Source organism: Paroedura picta, chromosome 5 (genome assembly GCF_049243985.1).
Source record: "Paroedura picta isolate Pp20150507F chromosome 5, Ppicta_v3.0, whole genome shotgun sequence".
Classification (NCBI taxonomy): domain Eukaryota; kingdom Metazoa; phylum Chordata; class Lepidosauria; order Squamata; family Gekkonidae; genus Paroedura; species Paroedura picta.
This window is the reverse complement of record NC_135373.1, coordinates 11,786,715-11,805,255: the sequence shown is the minus strand read 5'-3', so window position 1 is coordinate 11,805,255 and position 18,541 is coordinate 11,786,715. Positions and strand designations below refer to the sequence as shown.

Sequence of the window (18,541 nt, the reverse complement as noted above, 5' to 3'; positions counted from 1 at the left end):
CTGACAATTTCATTTATCAAATGGTTGATGAACCCACAAGAGGTTCAGCCATACTGGACTTAATACTGACCAACAGGCAAGAGTTGGTGGATGGGGTGAAGGAGGTGGGGACCCTAGGGGGAAGTGACCATGTCCTCATAGAATAGATGGGTGGGCAAGGAAGCTTGTACCCAGACACAGATGTTGGATTTTTGTAGGGCAAACTTTAATAAACTCAGAGACATGATGAGTGTCATACCATGGACGAGAATGCTGGAAGGGAAGGGAGCATGTGAAGGGTGGGCCCTACTCAAACAAGAGCTATTGCATGCTCAATCAGTGACTATCCCAGAAAGACGAAAACAGTGCAGGAGCTCTAAGAAGCCTATTTGGATGAACAGAGAACTAAGAGGAACTAAGAAAGAAAAGGAAAATGTTCAGGAAATGGAGGGAAGGACAGAGCTCTAAAGAAGAGTACCTACAGGTTACAAGGCACTGTAGATCAATCATCAGAAAGGCCAAAGCTGAGTGTGTGCTAAGATTGGCCAGGGAAGCCCACTGAAACAAGAAAAGATTTTTCAGTTATGTGAGGAGGAAAAGTTAAAGGAGGCAATAGGCCCACTGTTGGCTGTGGATGGACAAACTCTAACGGAGGATGCAGAGAAAGCATAAAGGCTCAGCACCTATTTTACATGTTTTTTCCCAATGGTCAAAGGTTTTAGACACATCTAGAGATGGCAGTAGTCAAGAGGTAGTGTCTGGGTGGCAGGTTGACATGGACAGAGAGGTTGTTGAGAGGCATTTAGCTGCACTGGATGAGTTCAAATCCCCTGGCCTGGAAGTAATGTACCCGAGAGTGCTCAAAGAACTTTCCGGAGAACTTGCAAAACCCTTGTCCATCATCTTCGGGACCTCTTTAAGTACTGGAGATGTCCCGGAGGACTGGAAGAGAGTAAACATTATTCCGATCTTCGAAAAAGGGAGTAAGGATGACCCGGGAAACTACAGACCAGTGAGTCTGACCTCTGTTGTGGGGAAGATAATGGAGCAGATATTAAAGGGAGCGATCTGCAAACATCTGGAGGACAATTTGGTGATCCAAGGAAGTCAGCATGGATTTGTCTCCAACAGATCCTGTCAGACCAACCTGGTTTCCTTTTTTGACCAAGGAACAGGTTTGCTGGATCGTGGAAATTCGGTTGATGTCGTTTACTTGGATTTTAGTAAAGCTTTTGATAAGGTTCACCATGATGTTCTGATGGATAAATTGAAGGACTGCAATCTGGATTTTCAGATAGTTAGGTGGATAGGGAATTGGTTAGAGAACCTCACTCAAAGAGTTGTTGCCAGTGGTGTTTAATCAGACTGGAGAGTGGTGAGTAGAGGGATACCTCAGGGCTCAGGGCTCGGCCCGGTACTTTTTAACATATTTATTAATGATCTAGATGAGGGGGTGGAAGGACTACTCATCAAGTTTGCAGATGACACCAAATTGGGAGGACTGGCAAATACTCCAGAAGATAGAGACAGAGTTCAACGAGATCTGAACACAATGGAAAAATGGGCAAATGAGAACAAGATGCAATTTAATAAAGATAAGTGTAAAGTTCTGCATCTGGGTCAGAAAAATTAAAAGCATACCTACTGGATGGGGGATACGCTTCTAGGTAACACTGTGTGCGAACGAGACCTTGGGGTACTTGTGGATTGTAAACTAAACATGAGCAGGCAGTGTGATGCAGCGGTAAAAAAGGCAAATGCCATTTTGGGCTGTATCAACAGGGGCATCACATCAAAATCACAAGATGTCATATTCATAGATGTCACAACGATATAGGCTAGATATCAGGAAAAAAATTTCACAGAGTAGTTCAGCAGTGGAATAGGCTGCCTAAGGAGGTGGTGAACTCCCCCTCATTGGCAGTCTTCAAGCAAAGGTTGGATACACACTTTTCTTGGATGCTTTAGGATGCTTAGGGCTGATCCTGCGTTGAGCAGGAGGTTGGACTAGATGGCCTGTATGGCCCCTTCCAACTCTATGATTCTATGATTCTATATTCCCATTGTGTACGGCACTGGTCAGACCACACCTGGAGTACTGTGTGCAGTTCTGGAGGCCTCACTTCAAGAAGGACATAGAAAACATTGAAAGGGTACAGAGGCAAGCAACGAGGATGACCTGGGGCCAAGTGACCAAGCCCTATGAAGATACGTTGATGGACTTGGGAATGTTCACCCTGGAGAAAAGGAGGTTGAGAGGGGACATGATAACCCTCTTTAAGTATTTAAAAGGGTGTCATTTGGAGGAGCGCAGGATGCTGTTCCCTTTGGCTGCGGAGGAAAGGACATGCAGTAATGGGTTTAAACTACAAGTACAACGATATAGGCTAGATATCAGGAAAAAATGTTCACAGTCAGTGTAGTTCAGCAGTGGAATAGGCTGCCTAAGGAGGTGGTGAGTTCCCCCTCACTGGCAGTCTTCAAGCAAATGTTGAATACACACTTTTCTTGGATGTTTTAGGACAGGGGCAGTCAGCCTGTGGACCTCCAGATGTTCATGGACTACAATTCCCATGAGCCCCTGCCAGCAAACGAATTGTAGTCCATGAACATCTGGAGGACCACAGGTTGACTATCCCTGCTTTAGGATGCTTTGGGCTGAACCTGCGTTGAGCAGGGATTGGACTAGATGGCCTATATGGCCCCTTCCAACTCTATGATTCTATGATTCTATCATTGGTACTAAGGCCTTCCTTCTATTTCCTAAATGACTTTTTTATTCCTTGAATCATTTGACTGCTGCTTATGGAGCCACCTTGGCTTCCTTAGGCTCCTTCCAACTTTTCTTCTCAAGGAAATTGTTTGTGATTGAGCCTTCACAATTTCACTTTTAAGAAACTCCCAGCCCACTTAGACTCCCATCTCTTTAAGTCTTTCTGACCACAAGACTCTACCCAACATACCTTTAAGTCTATTAAATTCAGCTTTAAGTCTATTAAGTCTATTAATTTCAGTTTTATATACATCCAACGATGTAAAGGTTTTCTCTTTTCCACAATTACACATTCCAAAATCACATGGTTGCTACTACCAAGTGTGCTAACTGCTTCTACCTCATCTACCAATTCTTCCCTATTGATGAGAATCAAGTGTAAAATAGCACACCCCCTGGTTCCCTTCTCTACTTTCTGGAAAATTATGCTGTCATCAAGACAGTTTGGTTTGTCAGTGCTATGTTTGAAATGTCTAATAATGATGTTAGGTGTTCTGGCTAGCTCACTAGGAGCAGAGCACTTCCGCTGTTGCAGTACCACTGTACTGTCCATACAGCTTATGAACTAGTCCGGATGGTCACAAAAAAGAGTAGCCACTCCTTGGGTAGGAGGAAGCTATATATGGAGGGAGGCTAGGCGTGTACCAGCACATAACTGAAGACAAATCGGGATGGGGGGAGGGAGGGAGAAACAAGAAACAGCATGTTTAGAGGCTTTGCAGGTATAAGAAAAGCTGATTTTTTATACCACACTTTTCACTCCCCAAAGGAGTCCCAAAACAGCTTACAAACACCTTTTCCTTGCTCTCTGCACAACAGACACCATGAGGTAGGTGGGCTGAGAAAGCTCTTGAGAGAACAGCTTTGTGTGAATAGCCCTCAGAGAACTGTGACTGGCCCAAGGTCACCCAGATGGCTGCAGGTGGAGGAGGAGCAGGGAATCAAACCCGGTTCTCCAGATTAGAGGTTGCTGATTTTCACCGCAACACCAAGCTGACTCCCACCTATCTGTTCAGCTTTCTTTCATGATCCAGAGGCCGTAGCCTGGCTTTCAACTGTGTTTCCACAGTGCAGTTTAGAATGTTACTCCAGCATAAGAATCCATGCAACTTCTCCTTTCCAGTTTCTGTCTGTGTTCTGTAGCTTATAAACCCTTTTGAAATTCTGAGACAATTCAGAGTTTAGCTGCCTTATTCCTGACTCCTTATTTCTATTGCCCGAAGGGCCCAATCTGACAAAATTTGCTCTATTTCCTGTGAGGAAACGGGAGAATTTCAAAGGAATTATGTGCCGAAGTGAAGGTAATTTACCTGTGTAGCTCTTTGTAGGGCATAGTCTGGTATGCAAAAGAAAAGAAAGGGGAGGAAGTGAACTGATATTTTTAGGAGACTGTTGCTTCTTCTAATCATTTGCTGTTTCTCCTCCCTAAACCTCCTGTGAAGACCGCAATGGAAGATGTGAGTTCCAGAAGGGTCACAGATCTCCTGCAGAAATGTGTCAAGCTTGAAGATAACGACAGAGACATACAGCCCAAGGAAGAGATTATAGAAGTGCAAGCTCTCCCTGTCCTCACATCGCCTTACCAACCAGTACAAGGTATAGGAGTTTTCTTCCTTCTGCAGAGACGCTGGGTGACAGAAAACTCACTTCAGTAGTTTAAGAAGAGACATGCCTTTAGCTCAGCTTCCTATCTCATATAGGGGCCAGCCAAGGCCTTCCCCTGATAAGAATTTAAGAAGAGCCCTGCTGGGTCAGACCAGGGAGGGTCTATCTAGTCCAGCCTCCCATCTTACACAGGGGCCAGCCAGTTCCTTTGGAGGGCCAGCTACAAAGCAGAGAGGCCGAGGCCTTTCCTGATAAGAATATAAGAAAAGCCCTGCTGGGTCCATCTAGTCCAACATCCTGTCTCACACAGGGGCCAGCCAGTTCCTCTGGAGGGCCAGCAAGGCAAAGAGGCTGAGGCCTTCCCCTGATAAGAAAATTAGAAGAACCCTGCTGGGTCTGACCAGTGAGATGGTCCATCTAGTCCAGCATCCTGTCTCACGCAGGGGCCAGCTAGTTCCTCTGGAGGGCCAACAACAAGGCAGAGAGGCTGAGGCCTTCTCCTGATAAGAACATCAGCAGAACCCTGCTGGATCAGATCAATGAGAGGGTCCATCTAGTCCAGCATCCTGTCTCACATAGGGGCCAGCCAGTTCGTCTGGGGGGGCAGCCACAGGGCACAGTGGTCAAGGCCTTCCCTTGATAAGAACATCAGAAGAACCCTGCTGGGTCAGACCAGTGATAGGGTCCAGCATCCTGTCTCACCCATGCGCCAGCCAGTTCCTCTGAAGGGCCAACAATAGGGCAAAGAAGCCAAAGTTTTCCCCCTGATTTTACTTCCTAGCTCTGAGATTCAGTTTTAGTGCCGGTGAATGTGGAGTTTCCCTTCAGTCCCTATGGCTAGTAGCCACTGATAGACCCATCCTCCTCAAATCTATTTGTCTTTTACAGTTGTCTGTTCCTGTGATCATTGCTACATCCTATAGTAAAGAATTCCACATTTATTCAGTCACTGTGTAACAAAGTTGGTTCATGTACCCTGGTATTCTTGGTTATGGCTGCTAGCAGCTCTCTGAGATAGCTTGGTGTAATGGTTAGGAGGGCCCACTTCTAATCTAGCAAGATGGGTTTAATTCCCTGCTCCTCCTCCACATGCAGCCAGCTGACCTTGGGCTTGTCACAGTCCTAATGGAGCAGTTCTCATAGAACAGTCCTGTTGGAGCTCTCTCAGCCCCCCTACTTCACAGGGTCCCTGTTGTGCGGAGAGGAAGGGAAGGTGATTGTAAGCCGCTTTTGAGACTCCTTTGAGAAATGAAAAGTAGGGCATAAAAAATAGCTCTTCTTCTTCACATCGGGACCCCCTGTTCTACATGTTGCTCATGACTGCTGCGTTTGATTACTAGGGTGCCATGTGGTCACTGTGTTCTGTTCCCTTTCTGACAGAAGAAATATCAATGGTCTTCAATGCCTGCCCGGTGCCAGCCAATCTCGGCCCATGCACCCGGAGGCGGCGTGAGAAAGGCAGTGGCCACGACGGGACAAGCACCTCCCTCTACGTCGACCGCCGCAAGTCCAAAGTGTGGAACTATTACACAAAACTGGGGGATGCTTATGTCGAATGCAATGTCTGCAAGAAACAGCTGTCCTTCCACAACAGCACCACAACAATGAGGGAGCACCTGGTGAGGAAGCACAGCATCCGTGACACCCTGCTCTCCCAGCTGAAGGAGGACCAGGTGTCAGACCCAGACTACATTGCACAGGAAAGCGCCATCAAAAGGGCCCGGCAGCTGACAACTGAGAACAGTGGCCAGTACCATGCCATGTCCTGCACGGAACCGAGGACTGATGTGATCCTGGAGCTTGTGCTCGAGATGATTTTCCGGGATCTCCACCCCCTCTCGGTTGTTAAGGACAAAGGCTTTGGCCTTCTGATTGGCTACCTGGAACCAAGCTTCATCCTTCCCTCCCCCGTGCAGCTGTCCAGCATGCTGTGGCACCGCTACAACATGGTCAAGCAGCACCTGGAACACTATCTGCAGACAGCTCAGTCGATTGTCATCTCAGCAGAGTTTTGGCTCTCCCACCCCAACCAGGTGTACCTGACAATCATGACTAACTTTATCGATGGGGAGTGGCGGCGGGCTAGGTGCATCCTAGAGACGCAGCAGGTGCATGAGAACAAAGTGGAGAGCAATCTGGGGGACCGTCTGTATTCCGTCCTGACAGACTTTGGGCTCTCCAACAAGTCCGTCTTCTGTGTGATGCATGACAGCCAGCAGGCCTTGGAAACCAATTTGCTGCCGCTCAAGAGTGTCTACGGCTGGACGAGCCTGTGCTGTGCTGCTCACCTACTGCACTTGTGCGTCCAGGTGGGCCTGGAGGTGGAGCAGGTGCAAGAAGCCTTGAGCACTGCCCGGAGCATCGTATGCTACTTCCAGCAGGATGCGAAGGCTACCTGCTCGCTCAACAGCAAGCTGGAAGCCATCAACAAGACAAAGCTGAAGCTGGTGGCAGACACTGGGGCTCGGTGGATCACCACCATCGAGATGTGTGAGTGCCTGCTGGACCTCAAGTGGGCCATTATGTCCGTGCTGGAGGAACACCCCAAGGGGACCACAGTTGTCCAGAACTTAGCTGACCACCAGTGGAAGCTCTTGCAGGACCTGGTGCCCGTCATGCGTACACTGAAGATCGCCACCTCGTTCCTGAGGGAGGAGCAGAACGTCTCCATCTCTTCTGTGATGCCATGCATCCATGGCATTGTCACTGCCATTGGCCAACAGTCGGAAGAGGCAAGTGGTGTCATCAAGACCGTGGTGAGCAATATCAGGTCGGAGCTGACACAGCGCTGGGGCATCTTGGATGATGAGAAGCTGCTGGAGAGCCCGGCTGTGGTGGCTTCATTTTTAGACCCGCGCTTCAAGGAGGTGCGATTTCTGAGCCCCGGCCTGCGGAGCGAGCTGCACAAGAAGATTAAGAGCATGCTATCACAGTTTTTCAACCACCAGTCCCCAGGATCGACCCAGTTCTGGATGCCGAACACCGACTACAAAGCAGAGGTTGGTGAACCGGGTAACCAGCTTTCGGCTCACAAAGAGAGAGGCCCAAGCGGGCAGTCCCAGAGCATGTACGACATCCTTTTGGGGAAAGACCCAACAGAAAGCATGCCTGAGATCCATCAGCAACTGGAGAATTACATTGTGGAACCTCTCTGCAAGCGCAGCACCAACCCCTTGGACTGGTGGAAGAACAATGAGCACCGCTTCCCCTCCGTGGCCAGACTAGCTCGGCAGTACCTAGCTATCCCTGCAACGGTGGTGCCACCAGATCAGGCTTTTGCATCCAGTGAAAGTGCCCTGGAGCACCGGAGAGGTGTCCTCGCCCCTGAGAACCTGGACCAGATTCTCTTCTTACACCAAAACTTTGACTTTCTAGAGTCCATGAGAAATGGCAATGAGAACCTGAGTAAGAATGCGCACAGCCAGTATTGAGTCTGGTATGGGGAGAACAGATGTGTCAGGGCTCAGTCGATGTGCTGGAAGACAGGGGGAGGTGCGCCGGGAGGTAGGGTTAGGTGCAAAGTCTTTAAAAGGCACCGCTAGACCCTCTGAGTCACTTTAGTCTGAAAAAAGGTAATGCAGAGTTCAACCTTAACCATACTTTAAAGGTAGATCTGCCCACAGTGTCTAAAATTATCTGTATTTTATCCATAGTGCTAGGTCAGCCCATAAGAATAGCTTTCTTCTCCAGAGATGAGTCTTAGCTAAAATAACTTTGGTAGAGTTGGAGGCCGCGCGCTGCAAGGCCCGTGGAAGAGGGTGGGGAGCTCGCACACAGCAAACCCTTGTCTGAACAGTCACAAAAGCCTAACAGCCAAACTCTTAACAAAGTGGTCCTTGAGCAGAGCTATGCTAGTCTAAGCCTGCTGAAATCAGTGTGCTTAGGGTAGAGTCAGTCTTTCTGCATAGGACTGCACTCTAATATGTGCATCCATCTGGGAAAGGCACACTTGGGAAAAGAAAGCAGAAATTATTCCAGAGGTCACTGTCCACTAAGACGAGTGCATTATAACATTGTTGTTGTTGTTGTGTGTATGTGTGAAGAGAAAGAGATTTTGAGCACTTTTAGAATCTAAAAGCTGGCTTGCAGTGCCCTTCTGGAGAGGGAGTGTGAATTTCCATACTTATTTCCATACAGACTGGCACCTCTTGTCTTGTGGCTTCCTCTCCACCCCTGGGGAGAAGCTGCCATCATAAAACCCATCCCTGAATTATCTCAGTGGTTGGAATGAGAACTCCCAGCCTAGAAAATTAGGTATTGTGGTCACCATGCAGGATAGAGAGAAGAGGAAATGTTGGTTTTTATGCCCCGCTTTTCACTGCCTGAGGGAGTCTCAAAGCAGCTTACAATCGCCTTCGCTTTCCTCTCCCCACAACAGACACCCTGTGAGGTAGGTGAGGCTGAGACCCCTGAGATTACTGCTCGGTCAGAACTGCTCTATCAGTGCCGTGGTGAGCCCAAGGTCACCCAGTTGGCTGCATGTGGAGGAGTGGGGAATAGGCTTGTGCGCTTCAACATGCTTCGGCAGCCATTCAAGCCTGAGGCAGCCAGCGCCGTGGCGCGGGGGGCAGAGGCAGCTTTAGTGGTGGCACACGACCTGGCGTCTGCATGTAGACAGAGAGCTCTGCACCTGTGTGCGTGCACCCACTGGAACGCCACATCTGGTGAGGCCCCTCCCCCCTGCACCACGGCACTGGTTGCCTCGGGCTTGAATGGCAAGCCTAGTGGGGAATCAAACCCAGATTAGAAGCTGCCACTGTTAGCTACTAATTATATTTCAAGTAGATTAACAATATGGCAGAGCACATTGAGTGAATGGCTCATTTTTGCCACTGACAAAAGGATTGAAAATGGAAAAAATATCTAGAGAACATTTTGGTGGAATCCAGGTGGAAATTATAATAATGAGATAAGTTAAATGTTGATTAAGCCATTGGACAGATTTTTTCCTTTGTACCGTTAGCCACTAAACCAGTGTGGCGTGAGGGCTCTTCCTCATACTTATCCAGTGAGGTGAGCCCTAGGCTGAAATGGCAAGATGTTCCATTCTCCCTTTCTGTTTAGACTGGCTCTCAGTGGGAAGGGAGGTTTGTCATTTCCATGACTCCAGAATAGGCAAAGGCACGGCTGCACCTTTCCATGCATGTAGGGTGCCGCTGTGAATCAGCTCAGCTTTTAAAGTGGGCGAAATATACTGTGTAGCATGCCCGTGTTTGCAAGTGTTGTCGCTTCAAGCCTTTGCGGTGGGAAACCGTAAACCTGTGATATTTATTTGCACCTCCAGCTTTTGTGCAGTTTACATAGGGGAGACACGTAAAAAGCAGCTGATGGATCAAGATGGGTAGCAGTGTTAGTTAAAAAATAGACTGGTTTAAAATGAAGAAGACTGGCATCTTATGCCCCTTTTCTTCGTCCTAAGGAGTCTCACAGCTGGTTACAATTGACTTACCCTTCCTCTCCCCACAACAGATACCCTGTTTGGTAAATGGATCTGAGAGAGCTCTGAGAGAGCTGGGACTGGCCCAAGTTCACCCACTGGCTGCATGTGGAGGAGGAGTCAGGGATCAAACCCAAGTCTCCTGATTAGAAGAATTGGTTTTTATACCATGCTTTTCACTGCTCGGAGTCTCCAAGTGGCTTACAATTACCTTCCCTTCTTCTCCCCACAACAGACACCCTGAGAGGTAGGAGAAGTGGAAATAACTCTGACAAGACTGCTTGGTCAGAACAGCTCTAACAGGATTATGACAAGCCCAAGAGAGAGCTGGGACTGGCCCAAGTTCAACCAGCTGGCTGCATATGGAGGAATGGGGAATCAAACCTGTCTTGCCAGATTAGAGGCCACCTCTCTTAAACATCATACCATAGAATCATAGAATCATAGAGTTGGAAGGGGCCATACAGGCCATCTAGTCCAACCCCCTGCTCAACGCAGGATTAGCCCTAAGCATCCTAAAGCATCCAAGAAAAGTGTGTATCCAACCTTTGCTTGAAGACTTCCAGTGAGGGGGAGCTCACCACCTCCTTAGGCAGCCTATTCCACTGCTGAACTACTCTGACTGTGAAAAACTTTTTCCTGATATCTAGCCTATATCGTTGTACTTGAAGTTTAAACCCATTACTGCGTGTCCTCTCCTCTGCAGCCAGCAGAAACAGCATCCTGCCCTCCTCCAAGTGACAACCTTTCAAATACTTAAAGAGGGCTATCATGTCCCCTCTCAACCTCCTTTACTCCAGGCTGAACATTCCCAAGTCCCTCAACCTATCTTCATAGGGCTTGGTCCCTTGGCCCCAGATCATCTTCGTCGCTCTCCTCTGTACCCTTTCAATTTTATCTACGTCCTTCTTGAAGTGAGGCCTCCAGAACTGCACACAGTACTCCAGGTGTGGTCTGACCAGTGCCGTATACAATGGGACTATGACATCTTGTGATTTTAATGTGATGCCCCTGTTGATACAGCCCAAAATGGCATTCGCCTTTTTTACCGCTGCCTCACACTGCCTGCTCATGTTTAGTTTACAATCCACAAGTACCCCAAGGTCTCGTTCACACACAGTGCTACGTAGAAGCGTATCCCCCATCCAGTAGGCATGCTTTTCATTTTTCTGACCCAGATGCAGAACTTTACACTTATCTTTATTGAATTGCATCTTGTTCTCATTTGCCCATTTTTCCATTGTGTTCAGATCTTGTTGAACTCTGTCTCTATCTTCCGGAGTATTTGCCAGTCCTCCCAATTTGGTGTCATCTGCAAACTTGATGAGTAGTCCCTCCACCCCCTCATCTAGATCATTAATAAATATGTTAAAAAGTACCGGGCCAAGCACCGAGCCCTGAGGTACCCCGCTACTCACCTCTCTCCAGTCTGATGAAACACCATTGACAACAACTCTTTGAGTGCGGTTCTCTAACCAATTCCCTATCCACCTAACTATCTGAAAATCCAGATTGCAGTCCTTCAACTTATCCATCAGAACATCATGGGGAACCTTGTCAAAAGCTTTACTAAAATCCAAGTAAATGACATCAACCGAATTTCCTCGATCCAGCAAACCTGTTACTTGGTCAAAAAAAGAAACTAGGTTGGTCTGGCAGGACCTGTTGAAGACAAATCCATGCTGACTTCCTTGGATCACCAAATTGTCCTCCAGACGTTTGCAGATCGCTCCCTTTAATATCTGCTCCATTATCTTCCCCACAACAGAGGTCAGACTCACTGGTCTGTAGTTTCCTAGGTCATCCTTCCTCCCTTTTTTGTAGATCGGAATAACGTTTGCTCTTTTCCAGTCCTCTGGGACATCTCCAGTCCTTAAAGAGGTTCCAAAGATGATGGACAAGGGCTGTGCAAGTTCTCTGGAAAATTCTTTGAGTACTCTCGGGTGCATTTCATCTGGACCAGGGGATTTGAACTCATCCAGTGCAGCTAAATGCCTCTCGACAACCTCTCTATCCATGTTAACCTGCCACCCAGACACTATCCTTTGGCTACAGCCATCTCTAGATGTGCCTAAACACTTTGACCTGTGGGAAAAAACTGATGTAAAATAGGCACTAAGCCTTTCTGCTTTCTCTGCATCTTTCGTTAGAGTTTGTCCATCTGCACCCAACAGTGGGCCTATTGCCTCCTTGACTTTACGTTTGCTCCTCACATAACTGAAAAATCTTTTCTTGTTACAATGGGCTTCCCTGGCCAATCTTAGCTCACTCTCAGCTTTGGCCTTTCTGATGATTGATCTACAGTGCCTAGTAACCTGTAGGTACTCTTCTTTAGAGCTCTGTCCTTCCTTCCATTTCCTGAACATTTTCCTTTTCTTTCTTAGTTCCTCTTGAAGTTCTCTGTTCATCCAAATAGGCTTCTTAGAGCTCCTGCAGTGTTTTCGTATTTCTGGAATAGTCATTGATTGAGCATGCAATAGCTCTTGATTGAGTAGCGCCCACCCTTCACATGCTCCCTTCCCTTCCAGCATTCTCGTCCATGGTATGACACTCATCATGTCTCTGAGTTTATTAAAGTTTGCCCTACGAAAATCCAACATCCGCGTCTGGCTACAAGCTTCCTTGGCTCCCCATCTCAAAAGGAATTCTATGAGGACATGGTCACTTCCCCCTAGGGTCCCCACCTCCTTCACCTCATCCACCAACTCTTGCCTATTGGTCAGTATTAAGTCCAGTATGGCTGAACCTCTTGTGGGTTCATCTACCATTTGATAAATGAAATTGTCAGCCAGGCAGGTCAGAAAGTTGCATGACTGAGGACGCTTCGCAGAGTTAGTTTCCCAGCACACATCTGGGAAATTGAAGTCACCCATGATGACAAGGTCCTGCCTTTTGGATATTTTCTCAAGCTGCTCACAAAGTGCAGCATCCACATCCTCTCGTTGGTCAGGCGGTCGGTAGCAGACACCAACCACCACACTGTTTGTTTTCCCCTCGCTTATTTTCACCCAGATGCTTTCCACTGCAGATATGCTCTCCTTCACTAGCATTTCCTGACAGGTAAGCCCTTTCCTCACATACAGTGCCACTCCTCCACCTCTTCGATCTCTTCTGTTTTTTCTGAACAGTTCATATCCATCCACCATTACATTCCAGTCATGAGAATCATTCCACCAAGTTTCTGTGATGCCTACTAGATCATACCTTTCCATCAGCATGAGAAGTTCCAGCTCTTCCTTTTTATTGCCCATGCTTCGGGCGTTAGTATAAAGACAACTGAATACCATTAGTATAAAGACAACTGAATACCATGCTGGCTTTCTGATGGAAAATAGTGCCTGAACATAATGCAAACAAATGGAGTGAGAGCCTGTTATCAGAAATGGCTTTTCTTTGTAAGGAACTGCGAAAATATCTGTTGGTCATGTTGTAGCTTAACTGCTTAGTGCCAGGGTCTTTCATGACACCACAGGTGGTGGCCACTGATCAACTTGGGTGATCTTTCTCAACTGGTTTACCCACTAAATATAACCAGCCATGGGCTTCTTGTGGTACTTATCTACTTTTGTGGAAGTGAGGTGACCAAGGGAAGGTGAGATGAAGGGGAGAGGTAGACACAGGAAGAAACGCCATGTCTAGCCTATGAGGTACCCAGGGTGGGCAGGGCTTGGTGACACGGGGGCAGGTGGGGATGCCAACCTCTAGGCCAACCCACTGACCTGAAGATGGCAAAAAACCCTCAAAACATCCCTTCCTGGTGGCTGTCGGAGACCTGACAACCCTACCCCCACATCCGCCGTTGCCTGCAGGCATGAGGTGTGCCTGGCCAAAAACTTCCCTGGGTGGCTGCACTGCAAGCAGCATTTCCCATTCATCAGTGGGAAGTGGAGGCAGCAGTGCTCAAGGCAAGCGGATGGGAGGGCTCCTTCGCCACTGACACTGCTGGCTGGTTGTGGTGGAGAAGGCAGGAGAGGGAGGGAGTGGCAGCACCCTGCAGGGCAGGTAGATGTGTTGGCTCCTGAAGTTGATATAATGGTTGCGGCTGCTGTTGTGGCTGGCCGGGAGGAGGTTGCATACAATCGGAGTGGGAGTGGGAGCAGTCCAGCCTGGCCGGGGACACCATCAGAAGCAAAGGCAGCAAGGATGCAGCTGCAATCAGGGCAGGCAGGAGGGGGAGGTTCTCTGGAGGGCTGCATGTCACCCCCCCCCCATCAAGTGGCACCAAGGGCATATATCCTAGTCACCATACCCAAAATATGCCACAAGCAGGAAGAGACCCTGGGAAGAAGTTGCACCTCCTATGATTGATTCTAACCACTGCCTCTTTTTATAAAACCCTATCACAACTGCAGATTGCCCAGCTGGCAGGCACTCATGTCCATGGACATCTGGAGACCCACAGCTTGGCCACCCCTGCTATATAGGGTGATGAGTCATCTGAAAATTAAGAGAGTGTATAAGTGTAGAGTTGTCTTAAAAAGTAAAAACATTAAGTTAAAATATTTTAAGAAACTTACAGTATACCGTTTGAGATTGTATAACTATTCTATTCAATATATTTTGACCACTGCTGCAAAAAATAGCATGTCCTTTCAATTAGAAAATAGCTGAATGATCATGGAGAATTTTGATTTAGGACGCTTTGAATTGGGCCTTTTTTCTCAAGTGGTGTAAATGGCTGATTGAAATCTACCACACTACCAGGTCCATGGGCACTGTTGGAATTTTGAGACAGGATGGAGGATGCCAGAGTAAGATGGCTAACTCAAGAAGGCAGAGGCAACCATAAAATGACTCCTGCAGAAAACACATGCACAGGGGAAAGCCAGAGTGCAGGAGAGAAGAGTGAATTAAAAATGCAATGGGAAAGAGGAGCGGGAGAAAATAAATGTGTACAGCCAATCAGAAGTCCTGTTGGGCAGGAGCCCCACCTGATGCCACCTACTGTCTAAAATCACTTGGTGGGTGCCAAGAAAGGTGTTGGGCAGGGGTGGCCACTGTGGCTCTCCAGATGTCAATGGACTACAATGTGCATGGAATGTAATCCATGGACATCTGGAGAGCCACTGTTTGGACTCCGCTGGTGTTGGGGTACCCAGGGTCTTCACAAAGGGCACCTTTGGAGTGATTTACCAGTGTGCTGATAAATTCTGACACATTTATCAGTTAATTCTGACACATTATCGGGGGTTTTATCCAGACTGATGTAACTTGCCATGAGCCATTTGAGAGCGGTAGGTAATAAATTGAAATATAATAATAATAATAATTATTATTAATAATTAATAATAATAATAAATAATAAAAGCCAAGATCAAACAATCAAGTGGAAATCCAGGTTATAATCTGGATTGCCACTTGAAGCAGATGCAGGCATAATGTGGTTCTGCAAATGGAAAGATTCTGTTCCTCGCCCAGGAATCTTGATTGTAGGGCAGAAATAATGTATAAATGTGTTTGAGTGTAGTGTGTAAAAATTTGTACTGTAGAAAGCTAGATGAGTGACTATGTCAGGTTTATGTCTGGCACCAAATGTTTCCTCATCACAAAAATCAGAATACACTGAGCCATATGCCTGATTTGTGAACACCTCTCTCCCTCTGAAGAAGCCAGACTGCAAACATGTCAATGCCACCTTTGCTAAGTTCTAGGTGTCAAGAGAGAAAGCGAGGCAAGGGAAGAAATCATTTTTTGTTTACACCCTCCTGGTGTCATGAGCTGTTGCTTTGCAGACTAAGCTGGCCTTTCGGGGCTTTCTTTTGGAGCTGTTTTTGCAAAAAACACTGCCTTGCCTCTATATGTAGTGGAGCTGGTTTGCGGAAAGGAATGTGGTATCCACCAGGTGCTAAGTGAGAGATTTCATAGAAGCTGTGTGAAAACCCAACAGATTCTAATAAGTATTCAGCAGAACAGAAATGGTTGTTGTGCTAATTATGCAATCAAAATGGTGCAATAAGCCTGCATCGAGGTGGGGGTACTCTAAGTCTATGGAGTAAGCCCATGTGAGGCTTCCCAGTTGAAGGCTTCTTCATGTTTGCTAGGCATAGAAGAGAAGTTAGAAGGTAGCTCTGCCCTCTTTAACGGTACAGACTTAGGGCAGCAGACAAGCAAAGAAGGAAACTGGGCTGCAGCCAAAGGTTCTGTGAGATGTGATGGCCAGTACAGCCCTTTCCAACTCTCATATAATTCCATGAAATCCCCAAGCAGAGATACTGCATTGCTGTTAAAAAATTTTAGTGGGTGCTGTTCACACATTCCTCTGCAGCTTGCCTGTGCGCCTGTGCCACTTGTTCCAGAGCGCATTCATCCTGTGTTTGGATTAGAACCCAGGTGTGTGTGGTCTCATTGACCACTAGCACCTTAGAAATTAAGGTCATTCCAGCTGCTGAAGTTGCCTGTGACCTACGCAGGTTCTCATTAGGAAAGGTTATGAAACCTTTTGGGTTATGACCACATTTAGGCATGGGCTCTGACCCCTCCCAATACACAAGCATACACACCAGGAGTGGGGGGGGGGAATAGTTTCAAAGAATTGTCTCACCTGTCTCTATTAAAACAGTTATACCTCATTTTTCCTCGTGGACTGTAAAAGTGTGGCTCAATGGGTATTGATCATGCTTCTGTCTGTTTGATTTCTGTTGAGAGTCTGAATTGTATCATTTGTGTGGGGTTGTTGGAGGAATGGCCATGACCCACAGCAAGGGCCTAGATGCAGTGGCTTTATGTGCTCCTTTGTGACTGGAAGATTATTTTGCCCCATGTATCTCGTCCCTGGCAAACAGGGAAACTGGCTGTTCAGAATGCCCAGCCAACAGTTGTCCCATGGAGGCCTGTGTCAGGAGGATGCATTTGCCTTGCGAGTAGTGAGAAATACAGCCGTGCTTGCTCCGTGGCTCATAACGTCTGCTGCTGTTAGCAGCAGCCCAAAGAGCCACATGACTACAGTCTACCTCTGTGCACACAAAGAATAACATAGAACTAGGAAACACGCCTACTCCAGCACCAGAGCTCTCTAGTTTCCTGGGGGTAGGGGAGAAAGAACGCAGTTTGAGGCAGGAGTAGGTGTCCAGGCTTCACCTCTTTCCCCAGGCAGCGTAACCACATGAGAATGCCACCCCGAGGTTGATGGAAACAGTTGATTCCCTACTTCCATAGCTATGTCAGGAATAGTTTGTGGCTGAGTCAATTAAGGCAAGGATATAGGTGAAAGGCCGGGATATTCTTATGGAGCTTTGGCTGAGAATTCCTGATGTAAACGAACACCTTGGCTCAGTTCTAGCTATCAGTAGGAAAGAGAGGCAAAGGAAGTTTGCAACAAGTTTGCAGATGACACCAAATTGGGAGGACTGGCAAATACTCCAGAAGATAGAGACAGAGTTCAACGAGATCTGAACACAATGGAAAAATGGGCAAATGAGAACAAGATGCAATTTAATAAAGATAAGTGTAAAGTTCTGCATCTGCAAAAATGAAAAGCATTCTGCAAAAATGAAAAGCATTCTGCAAAAATGAAAAGCATGCCTACTGGATGGGGGATACGCTTCTAGGTAACACTGTGTGTGAACGAGACCTTGGGGTACTTGTGGATTGTAAACTAAACATGAGCAGGCATTGTGATGCAGTGGTAAAAAAGGCAAATGCCATTTGGGGCTGTATCAACAGAGGCATCACATCAAAATCACAGGATGTCATGGTCCCATTGTAAATGGCACTGGTCAGACCACACCTGGAGTACTGTGTGCAGTTCTGGAGGCCTCACTTCAAGAAGGACGTAGATAACATTGAAAGGGTACAGAGGAGAGCGACAAAGATGATCTGGGGCCAAGGGACCAAGCCCTATAAAGATAGGTTGAGGGACTTGGTAATGTTCAGCCTGGAGAAAAGGAGGTTGAGAGGGGACATTTGAAAGGTTGTCACTTGGAGGAGGGCAGGAAGCTCTTCCCATTGGCTGCAGAGAAAGGGATGCACAGTAATGGGTTTAAACTACAAGTACAACGATATAGGCTAGATATCAGGACGAAATTTTTCGCAGTCAGAGTAGTTCAACAGTGGAATAGGCTGCCTAAGGAGGTGGTGAACTCCCCCTCACTGGCATTCTTCAAGCAAAGGTGATTCTGTGAACGAATCCTGGATGGCCCTGGCTAGCCTGATCTTGGAAACTAAGCAACTTCAGACTTGGCCAGTATTTGGATAGACCACTAAGGGAGTCTTGGATTGCGATACTCTGTTCCTCCCTTGCCCTGACCTGAATGGTCTAGGCCAGTTGTCCCCAACCTTTTTATCACCGGGGACCAGTCAATGCTTGACAATTTTACTGAGGCCCGGGGGGGGGAGTAGTCTTTTGCCGAGGGATGTTGTCGCTGCTGCCTGAGCCCCTGCCCCACTTGCTTTCCCACTGGCGCCCCTGACTTCCTGCTGCACATTGCCATGCCGAGGAGAGCACCATGGTAGCCGCTGGAGCGCACCAAAGGTGAACCGGCAGCAGAGTGGCAGGGCAGCCCCTGAGGGCAGCAGCTGGGGAGGAGGACGAGGAGGAGCCGCAGCCCAGTACCAGCTCATCCCCGGACTGGTCCCGGTCCCCGGACTGGGGGTTGGGAACTGCTGGTCTCAGCCATACAGTTCTTGTCCAATCTCAAAAGCTAAGCAGGGTCAGCAACTGTTAGGATGGGAGACCAGCCAGGGCTGTAATGCAGAGGAAAGCATTGACAAAACACCTCTGTATATCTCTTATCTTGAAAAACCTACAG

General features: G+C 47.6%; 1 protein-coding gene across 4 annotated transcripts in view; it reads left to right on the top strand.

Annotated features, from left to right (window-relative positions):
* The window catches only part of LOC143837069 (E3 SUMO-protein ligase ZBED1-like), a 42,612-nt gene that overhangs the window by 3,694 nt on the left and 20,377 nt on the right, over window positions 1-18,541 (top strand). For 2 of the 4 annotated variants that reach the window (XM_077336511.1, XM_077336510.1), the window contains exons 2-3: window positions 4,195-4,348; window positions 5,738-11,201. In XM_077336511.1, coding sequence (XP_077192626.1) covers window positions 4,201-4,348; window positions 5,738-7,788 — 2,199 coding nt within the window. In that variant the 5' untranslated portion in view covers window positions 4,195-4,200 and the 3' untranslated portion in view covers window positions 7,789-11,201. Of the gene's footprint in view, window positions 1-4,194; window positions 4,349-5,737; window positions 11,202-18,541 lie in introns of those variants that run through there. The other 2 variants (XR_013230900.1, XR_013230899.1) reach the window with 2 other exon arrangements.